This window comes from Oryx dammah, unplaced genomic scaffold (assembly GCF_014754425.2).
Source record: "Oryx dammah isolate SB20612 unplaced genomic scaffold, SCBI_Odam_1.1 HiC_scaffold_3, whole genome shotgun sequence".
NCBI lineage: Eukaryota > Metazoa > Chordata > Mammalia > Artiodactyla > Bovidae > Oryx > Oryx dammah.
In genome coordinates this window covers 83,002,581-83,018,551 of record NW_024070187.1, presented here as the reverse complement: position 1 = coordinate 83,018,551, position 15,971 = coordinate 83,002,581, and the positions used below count along the sequence as shown (strand labels likewise).

Sequence of the window (15,971 nt, the reverse complement as noted above, 5' to 3'; positions counted from 1 at the left end):
ACATTATTGTATAGATTTCACATAAATAGAATTATATACTTGGTATCCTTTTGAGATTGACCATTTTTGTTCAACATATTTTGCTTGAGGTTCATCCACCTTATTGTATCAATAGTTTGTTCCTTGTTATTGCTAGGCAGTTTTCATAGCATTCCAATTTGTTTAACCACTCATTTGCTGAAGAGCATTTGGGTAGTTTCAAGTTTTGGGCTTCTACAATGAAGCTGCTGTAAACATTCATGTCCAAGTTTCTTCATGAAAATGTCTTTATTCTTTGGGATAAATGTCTAAGAGTACAACTGCAGTTGATAAAAACATTTTTAGTTTTGAAAGGAACTACCAAACTATTTCTAAGAGTGGCTGTACCATTTTGCATTTCCTATTATGTGAGTTACCCAGTTTCTCTGCATCTTTGCCAAAATTTGGTGTTATCACTATTTTTCATTTTAGCCTTCCTGATAGGTGTGAGGTGATATCTACCTACACCCTCTTCTGTTTAACTTATATTTTAATAAATTGATGTGGGATTAATTAATTAGATGTAGTCATCCATCATGGCAAACAATATCCTTCCCCGTGCCAATGATTTTATAATTATGAACAGGATTTTCCCAGAGGCCACATATAGTCAGAAGAAGAGTTTAATCTATGTCTGGGCCTCTACTTTTTGTAGAATTTTATTTAAATTAAGAAAGATGGCAATGATGACCCTGTATGCAGGACAGCAAAAAAAGACACAGATGTGTATAGCGGACTTTTGGACTCAGAGGGAGAGGGAGAGGGTGTGATGATTTGGGAGAATGGCATTGAAACATGTATAATATCATGTAAGAATCGAATTGCCAGTCTATGTCTGATGCAGGATATGGCACGCTTGGGGCTGATACGCGGGGATGACCCAGAGAGATGTTGTGGGGAGGGGGGTGGGAGGGGGGTTCATGTTTGGGAACGCATGTACACCTGTGGTGGATTCATGTCAATCTATGCCAAAACCAATACAGAATTGTAAAGTAAAAATTTTAAAAAATAAATTAATTAATTAATTTAAAAAAATTAAAAAAAAAAGCTCAGCCACTTCAAAAACTCATCAAAAAAAAAAAAAGAATTTATTGACTCTTCAATTCCTCCAAAATAGAAACATTCATGTCGTGTAGACAGAGTATTTAAATTATAATTGTTGCACTGCTGACCAATCATCTTGTTTTTTCCCACAGCTATGAATAATGTACAAGCAGAGCATATCCTGAACAGCTGTAAGTTCAACATTATTATTGAGATGCACATAAATCAAATGCTTGCCTGTGTGCTCAGTCGTGCCCGACTCTTTATGACCCCATGGACTGTAGCACCAGTCTCCTCTGTCCATGGGCTTTTCCAGGCAACAATACCAAAGTGGGTTGCCATTTCCTCCTCCAGAGTATCTTCCCTACCCAGGGATCTAACCCACATCTGCTGCCTTGGCAGGCAGATTCTTTACCACTGAGCCACCTGGGAAGCTCATATAAATCAAATAATAGAACCCAAAACACTTTTGGAATATCACTATTCCCATATAAACTTTTTCCCAGAAGTATATAACATCTTTTAATGGACACATAATTTAACTCTCCCCAAGGGGAAAAAATTACTATTAATAATCGGAAATGTCTATATGGACATACTTGCTCTACTGCAAAGAAAGTTTTGCTGATGACTTTTTTTTTTTTTACAATCCCTTTTCATTTTATCTTATTTGTTTTTATTTGGCTCATTTTGTTAAAGCAGATTTTTCTTAGAATTTAATGACATCCACTAATTTTAATATGTGAACTTTGACATGTATGCTATTGTAGCTTAATGATTTTTTGTAACATTAGAGAAATATTTTAGAAGAGTAAAAATGGTATTTTTTGCTATAAGTACTGTACATTTCACACTCAAAATTGTCAAAAATCACTCGGGTAAACTTCTGCCTATAAAAATGTAATTCAGAAAATATGAAAAAAATGTAAAGTAAAATTGCTGTAAGATGTATCAAATATTTTTTAAGTTAATCCTTTTTTCAGTGTGAATAATTATTATTCTGTCATGCAGTTTTGATTAATTGTTAAGGTAAGGCAAGGTTACATTTCCATGTTAATGTGCCAAACATACTCACACACATTTATAACTCTGGAAATAACTGTCTAATTCCCTCTGACAGGTTGCGGTTTAGGGAGGGAGTTCCCATCCATGGAAAGAATTGCCGATGGTAGTGTTGCAAAGAAAGCTGATTGGCCTTGGCAAGCCAGCCTGCAGGTTGATGGCATCCATTTCTGTGGAGCCACTTTGATTAGTGAAGTGTGGCTCCTGACTGCTGCTCATTGCTTTGCTTCGTAAGTCCTCACCTGTGCCAACCTCTCCATATATAACAGAGATCACCATTTCATAATTATTATCCCCTTTTCATTGGTCATCTTAGACCCTAAAATGGTATACATAATTGTCCAGCAGACTTAGAAGCAGTAATAATTACTGCAGAATAGGAAAAAATCAGAATATTTTCAATTCCAACTGAATATAGACTCTCTAACAACCTCAACTTTAAAAACAAGTTAACATCACCAAAAATTAAACACATACACACACACACCAGTTTTCCTGAAATATACTGTGCATTTCTTAAAATAAAACTCAGATAATAGTATCCCAACCCTCAAACTTACATCCGATTTTCCCACATGAATATCTGGTGCTGTGCTTTTATTATTTGTATGCTTTTTGGTGACTTAACATATGGAACACTTGAGGATAGTAAAGAGATACAATAAACCTATTGAAATTCATATAAAATGGGAAAATATTCTAGATAAAATGTTTACTGAAAAGGAAGGATGTGAAAACAATATAAAAGTGGCTCCATCTCTCTCTCTTTCCCTCTCTCTTTTCTCTCTCCATAGATATACATACATTTATGTGCACAGATATGAGTACTTATGTGTGTGTACATGTGGGTGCATATGTCTAATTTTTATTTACTTGTATACTCCTCAACTAATCTGAATTACTTTTACAACCAAAACTGGTGATAATAAAGTTTCCTTTAAAAAAATTACAAACTTTCCCTCAAGGAGAGTAATTTTAAGCTATTTTAGAATGAGGAAGCATTATCAGCAAAATGAAACAAAGCAGTCCCAGGGAGAAGGCACAAATAAAGAAAACGGGAGGATCCCAAGCAACTTTAAACAATTTGCCCTTCCCCACTGTTATGTCCATGCTCATTCAGAGTCCTGGGTAACTTCTGATCAGAAATGATCTAAACCAATCATAATCCTTTTAATATGTGATCAGCTACGAAAACCCCAAACGCTGGACAGCTAGCTTTGGAACAACTCTAAGCCCCCCGCTAATGAGACGAGAGGTGCAGTCGGTTGTCATTCATGAAGACTATGCTGCCCATAAGCACGAAGATGACATCGCTGTGGTGAAGCTCTCCGCCCCTGTCATATTTTCGGATGAGGTGCACAGAGTCTGTCTCCCGGATGCTTCTTTTGAAGCCTTGCCTAAGAGCAAAGTGTTTGTCACTGGATGGGGAGCTCTAAAAGCAAACGGTGAGTATCTCAGTAAAAATGTATAAGTGAAAAAAGAAAACTCATCCTCCATTGGAATGCGTGCGTGCATGCTAAGTCATTTCAGTCATGTCCGACTCTGTGACCCTCTGAACCATAGCCTGCCAGGCTCCTCTGTCCATGGGATTCCCCAAGCAAGAATACTGGAGTGGGTTGCCATTTCCTCCTCCAAGGGATCTTCTCCCCCATTGGAAGAGATATAAGATACAAAATCAATATAAAGAAAATAGATGAAATCAAGATGTCACATGAAAAATATGGCTGAAACAAGATATAAACCCTTGGTGATAGGGTTTATATCACCCGTATCAACAGGGAAGCTTGGCATGCTGCAGTCCATGGGGTTGCAAAGAGTTGGACTTGACTGAGTGACTAAACTAATGGTAAATTCTGAAAACTACTATTAAACAGTGCCTGTATGTATTATCTTCTTTATGGGGTATTTTGGAATCTATGTAGCTATAGCTTTCCTTAAAAAAAAAAAAAAAATGACAACCTACTCCAATATTCTTGCCTGAGAAACCCCATGGACAGAGGAGCCTAGCAGGCTATAGTTCACGGGGTCTCAGAAGAGTCAGACACAACTTAGTGACTAAACAACAACTTTCCATATAATGTTTTTCTTTCTTTTGTTGCCTTTTGTACACAGAGATTGTTATGGTTGATGATTCTTAAAGGATGTAACTTGTGAACACTAATAATGGCAAGCTTTCTGTAATGTATAGAAATACAGTTAAATGGAAATACCTTAAGCAAGCAATTTGAATGGTATTCTTGATGCTAAACATTAAAGGAGCCCTTTGTATCCATGTATCTATGAAAGAGTTTTTGAGCCTGAGACTTTATAAATTTGACAGACATAACATTTTACTACACTTAAAAGAGAGAACTTTAGAGCCTGATTTGAGTTCCCAGTTCCCATGTCTCTTTGGTTGGATTTATTGCACATAATTTAATCTGCTCTTGAATTTCTGACTCTTATAGGCTTCCCTGGAGGCTCAGGAGTAAAGAATTTGCCTGCCAGTGCAGGAGACACAAGTTCCAACCTTGGGTTGGGAATATCCAGTGGAGAAGGAAATGGCAACCTAATCCTGTATTCTTGCCTAGAAAATCTAATGGACAGAAAAACCTGGTGGGCTCTAGTACATGGGGTCACAAAAGAATCAGACAAGAGTAAAATACAAGCAACAATATAGATTCTTATAATGGCATTACAGTCTTGGTTGTGTCCTTGCTCAAAGTATAGCTTATATCTGAGTCTTTATCAAGTAGCAGTTAGTATTTTCCAGCAATAAGATTTTTAAATTAACATGTATATATATATACATATATATATTTAGAATAATGCTGTTGCACACTTGCTATCAGTTCAATTCAGTTCAGTCAGTAACTCAGTCGTGTCCAACCCTTTGCCACCCAATTAAGCACAGCATGCCAGGCCTCCCTGTCCATCACCAACTCCCAGAGTTCACGCAAATTCATGTGCATCAAGTCGGTGATGCCATCCAGCCATCTCATCCTCTGTCATCCCCTTCTCCACCTGCCCTCAATCCCTCTCAGCATCAGGATCTTTTCCAATAAGTCAACTCTTCACATGAGGTGGCCAAAGTATTGGAGTTTCAGCTTCAGCATCAGTCCTTCCAAAGAACACCCAGGACTGGTATCCTTTAGGATGGACTGGTTGGATCTCCTTGCAGTCCAAGGGACTCAAGAGTCTTCTCCAACACCACACTTAAAAAGCATCAATTCTTTGGTGCTCAGCTTTCTTCACAGTCCAACTTTCACATCCATACATGACTGCTGGAAAAACCATAGCCTTGACTAGACGGACCTTATTTGGCAAAGTAATGTCTCTGCTTTTCAATATGCTATCTAGGTTGGTCATAACTTTCCTTCCAAAGAGTAAGCATCTTTTAATTTCATGGCTGCAGTCACCATCTGCAGTGATTTTGGAGCCCCCCAAAATGAAGTCTGACACTGTTTCCACTGTTTCCCCATCTATTTCCCATGAAGCGATGGGACCAGATGCCATGATCTTCGTTTTCTGAATGTTGAGCTTTAAGCCAACTTTTTCACTCTCCTCTTTCACCTTCATCAAGAGGCTTTTTAGTTCCTCTTCACTTTCTACCATAAGGGTAGTGTCATCTGCATATCTGAGGTTATTGATATTTCTCCCAGCAATCTTGATTCCAGCTTGTGTTTCTTCCAGCCCAGCATTTCTCATGATGTACTCTGCATAGAAGTTAAATAAGCAGGGTGACAATATACAGCCTTGATGTACTCCTTTTCCTATTTGGAACCAGTCTGTTGTTCCATGTCCAGTTCTAACTGTTGCTTCCTGACCTGCATATAGGTTTCTGAAGAGGCAGGTCAGGTGGTCTGGTATTCCCATCTCTTTCAGAATTTTCCACAGTTTCTTGTGAGCTACACAGTCAAAGGCTTTGGCATAGTCAATAAAGCAGAAATAGATGTTTTTCTGGAACTCTCTTGCTTTTTTGATGATCCAGCAGATGTTGGCAATTTGATCTCTGGTTCCTCTGCCTTTTCTAAAACCAGCTTGAACATCTGGAAGTTCACAGTTCACGTATTGCTCAATCCTGGCTTAGAGAATTTTGAGCATGACTTTACTAGTATGTGAGATGAGTGCAATTGTGTGGTAGTTTGAGTATTCTTTGACATTGCCTTTCTTTGGGATTAGAATGAAAACTGACCTTTGCCAGTCCTGTGGCCACTGCTGAGTTTTCCAAATGTGCAGGCATATTGAGTGTAGCACTTTCACAGCATCATCTTTCAGGATTTGAAAGAACTCAACTGGAATTCCATCACCTCCACTAGCTTTGTTCCTAGTGATGCTTTCTAAGGCCCACTTGACTTCACATTCCAGGATGTCTGGCTCTAGGTGAGTGATCACACCATCGTGATTATCTGGGTCGTGATGATCTTTTTTGTACAGTTCTTCTGTGTATTCTTGCCATCTCTTCTTATTATCTTCTGCTTCTGCTGGGTCCATACCATTTCTGTCCTTGATCAAGCCCATCTTTGCATGAAATGTTCCCTTGGTAGCTCTAATTTTCCTGAAGAGATCTCTAGTCTTTCCCATTCTGTTGCTTTCCTCTATTTCTTTGCATTGATCGCTGAGGAAGGCTTTCTTATCTCTCTTTGCTATTCTTTGGAACTCTGCATTTAGATGCCTATATCTTTCCTTTTCTCCTTTGCTTTTAACCTCTCTTCTTTTCACAGCTATTTGTAAGGCCTCCCCAGACAGCCATTTTGCTTTTTTGTATTTCTTTTCCATGGGGATGGTCTTGATCCCTGTCTCCTGTACAATGTCACAAACCTCATTCCATAGTTCATCAGGTGCTCTATCTATCAGATCTAGTCCCCTAAATCTATTTCTCACTTCCACTGTATAATCATAAGGGATTTGATTTAGGTCATACCTGAATGGTCTAGTGGTTTTCCCTGCTTTCTTTAAGTCTGATTTTGGCAATAAGGAGTTCATGATCTGAGCCACAGTCAGCTCCTGGTCTTGTTTTTGCTGACTGTATAGAGCTTCTCCATCTCTGGCTGCAAAGAATATAATCAATCTGATTTTGGTGTTGACTATCTGGTGATGTCCATGTGTAGAGTCTTCTCTTGTGTTGTTGGAAGAGGGTGTTTGCTATGACCAGTGCATTTTCTTGGCAAAACTCTTAGTCTTGCCCTGCTTCATTCCGCATTCCAAGGCCAAATTTGCCTGTTACTCCAGGTGTTTCTTGACTTCCTACTTTTGCATTCCAGTCCCCTATAATGAAAAGGGCATCTTTTGGGGGTGTTAGTTCTAAAAGGTCTTGTAGGTCTTCATAGAACTATTCAACTTGAACTTCTTTAGTGTTACTGGTTGGGGCATGGGCTTGGATCACCATGATATTGAATGGTTTGCCTTGGAAATGAACAGAGATCATTCTGTTGTTTATGAGATTGCATCCAAGTACTGCATTTCAGACTCTTTTTTTAACCATGTTGGCTACTCCATTTCTTCTAAGGGATTCCTGCCCACAGTAGTAGGTATAATGGTCATCTGAGTTTAATTCACCCATTCCAGTGTTTACACTATACACTTACTATAGTATAGTGTAAATTGTAAACATTACTTTTCATATGTACTGTAAAATAAAAAAAAAATTGTATGACTGGCTGTATTGAGATATTAACTTCAGTGTGGTGGTCTGGAACCAAACTTGCAATATCTCTGAGATATGCTTGTATAGCTGTGTGCTTTGTCAAATGATGATGCAGATTTTCAGATAAGGTAAGGTAAACTGACACAGATTATCCCGGGTGGTGAGGAATCCCCTGAGTTTAAATCTAACGTTATCCTTCATGTAACTATGTGATCACAGCTAAGACTCAAAACCAGGTGAACTTTGGTTTCCTCATTGGAAAAAAAGAATCCTCACACCTATCTTTGATGATGGTAGCTAGGATTAAATAAGATAGTAGGAGTCAGTGTGCCAAGCATGGTACCTAGCACATAGGAGATACCCTAGAAATAAAACTCGAATCTAAACACTGTCATCGACTCCAGAGTTATATTACCTCTAGAAATATGTTTTATCACTGGTTCATCATTTGCAAGAAACAACAATCAACTATCATAAGCAATAATATGGAAATTCTTCATCTGTTTATTTTTTTCTCTTTAGGTCCCTTTCCCAATACTCTGAGAGAAGTTGAAGTAGAGATCATAAGTAATGATATCTGTAATCAAGTTCATGTATATGGTGGAGCTGTATCATCGGGAATGATATGTGCTGGATTCTTGAAAGGAAAACTAGATGCCTGTGAAGTAAGAATACATTTACATCTACAAAATGAATCTGTTACTACAGATGACTTGATTGAACATAGACTAATGTCACTTTATGTGACTCTATGACATTAACTTTGTGGAGGAGAGAGAATAGCAGAGTATACAGGGTTACATTTAAAACAGATAACCAACAAGGACCTACCATATAGCACAGGGGACTCTGCTCAATATTCTGTAATAATCTAAACAGAAAAAAAATTTGAAAAAGCATAGATACATGTGTATGCATAACTGAATCACTTTCTTGTACATCTGAAGTTAACACAACATTGTTAACCAACTATACTCCTATATAAAATTAAAATTTTTAAAAATGAGAAAAATTTTAAAAAACAGGCATGACCAGAAAATTTTTTTTAAAAGTTACAGGGAACAGAAGAGCCATAATAAATAGCCCTTGTTTACTATTGTCTAGTGTTGTGCTTAGTCACTCAGTTGTTTCCAACTCTTTGCAACCCTATGGACTGTAACCTGCCAGGCTCCTCTGTCTGTGGGGATTATCAAGGCTAGAACACTGGAGTGCGTTGCTGTGCCCTCCTCCAGGGGATCTTCCCAATGCAGGCATTGAATCCAGGTCTCCTGCATTGCAGGTGGATTCTTTACCATTTGAGCCATGAGGGAAGCCCAGAGCCATGTGTAAAGACTAATCACCAGCTGCAAACTGGTGGGCTCTGATTAAACAAAAGCATTTCTTGTAGATAACAGAAACCAAACCAGAGAGATATACAATCATTACTTCAAGCCAGAGTCAGACTTTGTAGTTATGTATCTAATCCCTCTAATTGCAAGGCACTGTGGCCTGGGACCTGCAGATGTCTCCATGGCCAGTAGGGCATCATCCCACCAGTGCTTGAACCTTTGAACTTAAATAGTGTACATCACATAGAATTATACTACTTAAGAGAGAAAATATCTATACATTCATTTTAAAGTGTTACCTCACAAATCACGTACTAATTAAATAAATTACATTTCCCTCAACCTTCAGTTCAGTTCAGTTCAGTTCAGTCACTAGGTCATGTCCGACTCTTTGCAACCCCATGAATCACAGCACGCCAGGCCTCCCTGTCCATCACCATCTCCCGGAGTTCACTCAGGCTCACGTCCATTGAGTAAGGGATGCCATCCAGCCATCTCATCCTCTGTCATCCCCTTCTCCTCCTGCCCCCAATCCCTCCCAGCATCAGGGTTTTTTCCAATGAGTCAACTCTTCACATGAGGTGGCCAAAGTATTGGAATTTCAGCCTCAGCATCAGTCTTTCCAATGGACACCCAGGACTGATCTCCTTTAGGATGGACTGGTTGGATCTCCTTCGATACAGAGCATTAATTTTAATCATTAATCATTTAAAGATAATACATTATAAAGTAGGGCTATTTCAAGGACTGAAAATAAATAATTAAACTTTCTACCTATAGCATTTGAAACTGAATCCAATGGTTTAGTAATTCTATATATGAAATAGACTCAGCTCCACAAAAAAAGGAATCTGTTGAATAGAGACTTGTATCTGAGTTTATTCCATAAGAGAGCAGATGTTCTCATTCTGTTGGTCCATGCTCCCTTGCTTCCTTCACCTCTAGTACACCAAGAACCTAAATTAGGATTTAGGACTTTGGGAAAGAAGTTCAGGACAATTGTTTTTGGTAGGCCAGCGGGATTGCTTTTGGTAGACCAGAGTTCTTACTCTCTGTCCACTGGGCAAGAGAGTGTACTAAGAAGTATGTGATGGGAAGAGAGTTTAAAGGCACAAGACTCTAAGAACCCTGCCTACTTCAAACAGAATCATCTCTCTTATTTAAAAGAAACATCTGGAAGGGGTTTCCATATAATATTTCTTTTAAGTGAATAGACTCATTGCTAAAAGATAAAATTAAAAATCATTTGTGAAAGGGTTAAATACATCAGGGAAGTCTTCTTGATTGCTACACTCAAACCAGTTCACTTGGGAGCAAAATCCTGTGTGTAATCAACAATGCACATTTATTTGGAATGTCCTTTGCCTATCTTTCTCCTCTCAAACCTATTGCTACACAGTGATACAGTGCCTCAGACATCCTCCTATCAACTGGTGGAACAAGGTGGGGATTCAGATTCAAAGCATGAGATTATTCCTACCTAACAGATTTAGGAGAGGCTTCATGGCAGAAGCGATACTTGAGGTCACATTTATGTAATAAACGGATGCTTAGACCTAGGTTCAGTTTGTGCTGTCTGCTGAGATCAAGTAAAACTAAAAACTATACAAGTATAAAACTGAAACCTCAACTTTAGTCACACTACCTTACAGAAAGAGACATTAATAGAGGTAAACAGACATAATCAGATAACAGATAAAAAGAACCTCAACTATTAAATTAATATGAGTAAAAACAGAATTTGTTTTTCATATTTCAACTTAAAATATTAATTTATTAGACATCCAGATTCTGATTAACTTGTATTTCTGACACCCCTTTATTTATCACATTGATCTTTTTTTTTCTTCCCACTTGCCAGGGTGATTCTGGGGGACCTCTGGTTATAGCACGTGATGGAAATATCTGGTATCTTATCGGAATAGTAAGCTGGGGAATGGACTGTGGAAAAGAAAACAAGCCTGGAGTCTATACCAAAGTGACTCGTTATCGGGACTGGATTAAGTCTAAAACTGACATCTAATGTAATAACCACCTCTACCTCCAAAATGTAAAGGCCATGTGCGGCCTCTGGCAACTCATGTTTAGTATGTGCTGCTACGTATATCGTCATCAAATTCAAGATGCAAATAAGCCTGACCTGACAACTCTCCTCTAACATATGAGGAAAGGCTTTCTTTCACATCGCCTGAAGTGTCTCACGGTCCACAAGCATATACAATAGTGTCAACTCCAGTAAGATCTGCCATTGCTGCTAAGTGTCTCTGATTGCCTCCTGGCTCATCTTTTGGTTTCTACTACACACTTTCCATTTTAGAAAAATCCAGCAGTTTAATCAGATGAGTACCAGCTGGCTAAGTATTCCTTATTTTTTTCCTGACACAGCATACTGCCCTTCCCTGACTTCACAGTTTTTAGCTTCCTCCTCAAATAATCCTCATTCAGGATCTGTAGATTCACTACACCAGACAAATCCAGGTGATTATTTTGGCTGACACTAATGCAAACAATGAAGAGACATTAGACATGAAACCAGGACTCAAGAGATGGCACTGCAAGAGTCCTTTCCCCTTTGCCCTCAGATGTTCATTTAACCTCTTTCTGAAACTTGAAAAATCTTGACATTTAAATTTACACCCAACAGTGCAGATTTTAAACTCTTTTAACAACGACACTAATGTTCACTTTAGAACAATGAATAAATCCTTGGATCAGATAGTAGGAGAACTGGAAATATTGCCTAGGACAGGATTTTGTTTCAAACTTTGTAAAAATGACTTTTGATAGTCAGAAAATAAAAGCAGTTCCTTGGCTTTTTGTCAGGTGGGGAATGAGAAGAGGCAAGGACTTAGTGAGAGAAGTTACTTTCCAGCTCTAAAAACTGGAAAATGTTCTGGTTCTGGTGTAACTGTACTTTTCACTTCTGTTTAATTACTTACTGATGCAGTTTATTTCTTAAACCATTTTATTTTCAACTTCAGAACACTTAAGGGACCGACAGAATGAAATGCCAGTATAAATTATACATTCATAAATATATGAGAAGTCAACAGAAAATTAGAAATTCATTCAGTTTGATATGAGTTTGGGAAAGACTTTATTGTATAATATTTAAGTTTACTGTTACAAATCGTAGTCATTCTTTGAAGAACTGTATTTATAAAGAATATTCAAATAAGAAAGCATCTTTGGAATGGTTTAATAATGATATAGTCATTTTATATATACTTAAATGCATATTTTGTGGCACTGTACACGACCAGTGTTCAGCAAAACTCAAACTTTTGTTGTGCATCTGAACTGTATTTGACTCCCCCTCCTGTTACAATTAATTTAGTTAATGAAATAACTGCCATGTGAAGACATTTTGAGTTTATATCAAGTAAGAGTCTTTCTTCTCCCACATAATGTTATATTGTAAATTAAAATATATTTATAATGATAAATTCAGACGCATTATCTTTGAATCATCACTACATAGCAGAGTTTCTTAATCTTGGTACTATTGACTTTGTGTCAGGTAATTCTTTCTTGGGGTGGAGGCGGAGGGGGGAGGTTTGAGGGGCAGCAGAATCTTCTACAGTGTAGAATGATTAGCAGCTTTCTTTCCCTCTGTACCCTAGGTGCCAGTGGTAACTCTACCAAGTTGTAACAAATAAAAATATACCTAGTCATTGTTAAATGTCCCCCGAGGGGCAAAATCACCCCCCAGGTGGGAACCACTGCCATGGAATCAATAGAAAAAAAGAGTCATCGTTAAAAATCTTGCACCCACAATTGCCTTACATGAGTTTGAAAATATCTTTCTTCTCATCCTTTATATAATGTTGATACAGTGAGAATGCCAAAATGCCATTTATCATGATGGTATTTAGACACTCATATCTAAACAATCCAAGACAAATTAAGATCATTTGAGAATTGAAACTAGTTGGATAAATGAGACAGTTTGAAGACTGAGTTGCTACAAATAAATAATTCATCTCTAGTTGGGCAGATGGGTAGGTGGATGGATGGATGGATAGATATAGACATAAATAGATAAATCTATTTATCTAGAGATATAGAGAGATTATATAGATATTAATATAAATATGTATCTAGATGCATAAATGTCAAATAACCAAATCCTGAAGAGTTGGACTGTGAAGAAAGCTGAGCGCCGAAGAATTGATGCTTTTGAACTGTGGTGTTGGAGAAGACTCTTGAGAGCCTCTTGGACTGCAAGGAGATCCAACCGGTCCATTCTGAAGGAGATCAACTCTGGGATTTCTTTGGAAGGAATGATGTTAAAGCTGAAGCTCCAGTACTTTGGCCACCTCATGCAAAGAGTTGACTCATTGGAAAAGACTCTGATGCTGGGAGGGATTGGGGGCAGGAGGAGAAGGGGACGACCGAGGATGAGATGGCTGGATAGCATCACGGACTCGATGGACGTGAGTCGGAGTGAACTCCGGGAGATGGTGATGGACAGGGAGGCCTGGCGTGCTGCGATTCATGGGGTCGCAAAGAGTTGGACAGGACTGAGAGACTGAACTGAACTGAACTGAAATGAAATGAATAATTTTTATATATTAAGTATACTTACAATATATAAACAGATATCATTTGAAAGAGTATTACATAATGAGTTGAGGCAGAATGTCTCAGACCATCATTCACTAACACTGTAGAGTGAAGAATAGAGAATCATGTAGCATTCAGTTCAGTTCAGTCCAGTTCAGTCACTCAGTCGTGTCCGACTCTTTGCAACCTCGTGAATCGCAGCATTCCAGGCCTCCCTGTCCATCACCAACTCCCGGAGTTCACTCAGACTCATGTCCATCGAGTTCGTGATGCCATCCAGCCATCTCATCCTCTGTTGTCCCCTTTTCCTCCTGCCCCCAATTCTTCCCAGCATCAGAGTCTTTTTCAATGAGTCAACTCTTCGCATGAGGTGGCCAAAGTACTGGAGTTTTTCAGCTTTAGTATCATTCCTTCCAAACAATGGACTGGTTGGATCTCCTTGCAGTCCAAGGGACTCTCAAGAGTCTTCTCCAACATCACAGTTCAAAAGCATCAATTCTTTGGCGCTCAGCTTTCTTCACAGTCCAATTCTCACATCCATACATGACCACTGGAAAAACCGTAGCCTTGACTGGACGGACCTTTGTTGGCAAAGTAGTTTCTGCTTTCCAATATGCTATCTAGGTTGGTCATAACTTTTCTTCCAAGGAGTAAGTGTCTTTTAATTTTATGGCTGCAGTCACCATCTGCAGTGATTTTGGAGCCCCCAAAATAAAGTCTGACACTGTTTCCACTGTTTCCCCATCTATTTCCCATGAAGTGATGGGATCAGAGGCCATGATCTTTGTTCTCTGAATGTTGAGCTTTAAGCCAACTTTTTCACTCTCCTCTTTCACTTTCATCAAGAGGCTTTTTAGCTCCTCTTCACTTTCTGCCATAAGGGTGGTGTCATCTGCATCTCTGGGGTTATTGATATTTCTCCTGGCAATCTTGATTCCAGCTTGTGCTTCTTCCAGCCCAGAGTTTCTCATGATGTACTCTGCATAGAAGTTAAATAAGCAGGGTGACAATATACAGCCTTGACGTACTCCTTTTCCTATTTGGAAACAGTCTGTTGTTCCATGTCTAGTAAAATCTGGATTGTCTAATATAATAGACACTAGCCAGTTACGGCTATTTAGATATAAATTAATTTAATTAATACAATTAAAATTATTTCTTCAGTCATACAAATCACATTGTTTTAAACAATTAAGGTTGTTTCCTTTTTTCTAAACAAAAAATTAAACAAGAACCATATTTCAAATCCCCTTTCTGCTGGAACCAAAAAGATGTAGATACAAATATGTTTTAAAGCTTTACCCTGAACCCTTTTATACTCATGTAATTTAACTTCATAAGAATCAGACTATAAAACACATATGTAATCTAAATATTATTAAGCTCCAAGTGAAACTGCATAAATGTTAATATTCATCAGCTACATAAACAAATCACAATTTAAACACAAAAATCACTACCTGTGACTAGCGGCTACCTATACAGATAGGTATACATCATTTTCATCGCAGAAAGTTCTATTGGACATCACTGACCTAGAGTATTTGATGCAACTACTTACATAATAACTTATTCATCTAACAAACATTTCTTAAATCTCTATGCATTAGACATTGGGTATTCTAGACAATGGGTACACCGTTGTATATAAACCTGAGTCCTATGCTCAAGACCACATAAAGAACCAAAGGTATTTTTTTAAACTGCTGTTGAAAGTAGCAGACCCTTTGGAGAGTATGGTTAGGCAGACAAAGCATGACCACTTTTGCACTCTGCTTCCTCTGGAGCTGCTGGTCCACTAGTGGAGAGGGGAGCTGTTTGATCTACAGCAGGTACACAGGGACCCACAGGTAGAAATGGGGCTTTCCTATTCCCCTTAGATAAAGATCGTAGAATTTCCTCAATTAGTAGTATATTAAAGAATCAAAGAGAGGTGTGTTTTTTTTGTTGTTACTTTTTAAATCAACAGGGAATTTCTTGTAAACACAAAAGCTATGTTAATGGCAACCAAACAAGAGTAGCAAATAATGAGGTGTATCAGAGTGACTTAGTCACAAAGAAAAGAAATATCAAATTATAGGTTAAGCAAGAAATCAACCCCAAAAAACAAGGATTGGATTGTGCAATCTGTTAATGTAAATTTATTATAGATAAATCTAAAAAATATGAAACCAACAAATCACTGTGACCCACACCTATGTTCATTCAAATGTTGTGAAGACCTAAGAAACTTAGGAAACCTAAGAAACTTAGACCAAACGTGTTACTATGCTGCCATCTCCTGGTTCATGTTATTATAAAAATATATTTTATTGTAGTTTCAATTC

The 15,971-nt window shown here is 38.1% G+C and overlaps 1 protein-coding gene across 1 annotated transcript in view; it reads left to right on the top strand.

Moving 5' to 3' along the window:
• The window catches only part of LOC120862185 (transmembrane protease serine 11G-like), a 40,314-nt gene extending 27,871 nt beyond the window's left edge, over nucleotides 1-12,443 (top strand). Inside the window, exons 6-10 of the mRNA XM_040238303.1 lie at nucleotides 1,215-1,253; nucleotides 2,183-2,354; nucleotides 3,310-3,569; nucleotides 8,273-8,415; nucleotides 10,940-12,443. Coding sequence (XP_040094237.1) covers nucleotides 1,215-1,253; nucleotides 2,183-2,354; nucleotides 3,310-3,569; nucleotides 8,273-8,415; nucleotides 10,940-11,101 — 776 coding nt within the window. The 3' untranslated portion in view covers nucleotides 11,102-12,443. The remainder of the gene's footprint in view (nucleotides 1-1,214; nucleotides 1,254-2,182; nucleotides 2,355-3,309; nucleotides 3,570-8,272; nucleotides 8,416-10,939) is intronic.
• The last annotated feature ends 3,528 nt before the right edge of the window (nucleotides 12,444-15,971 follow it).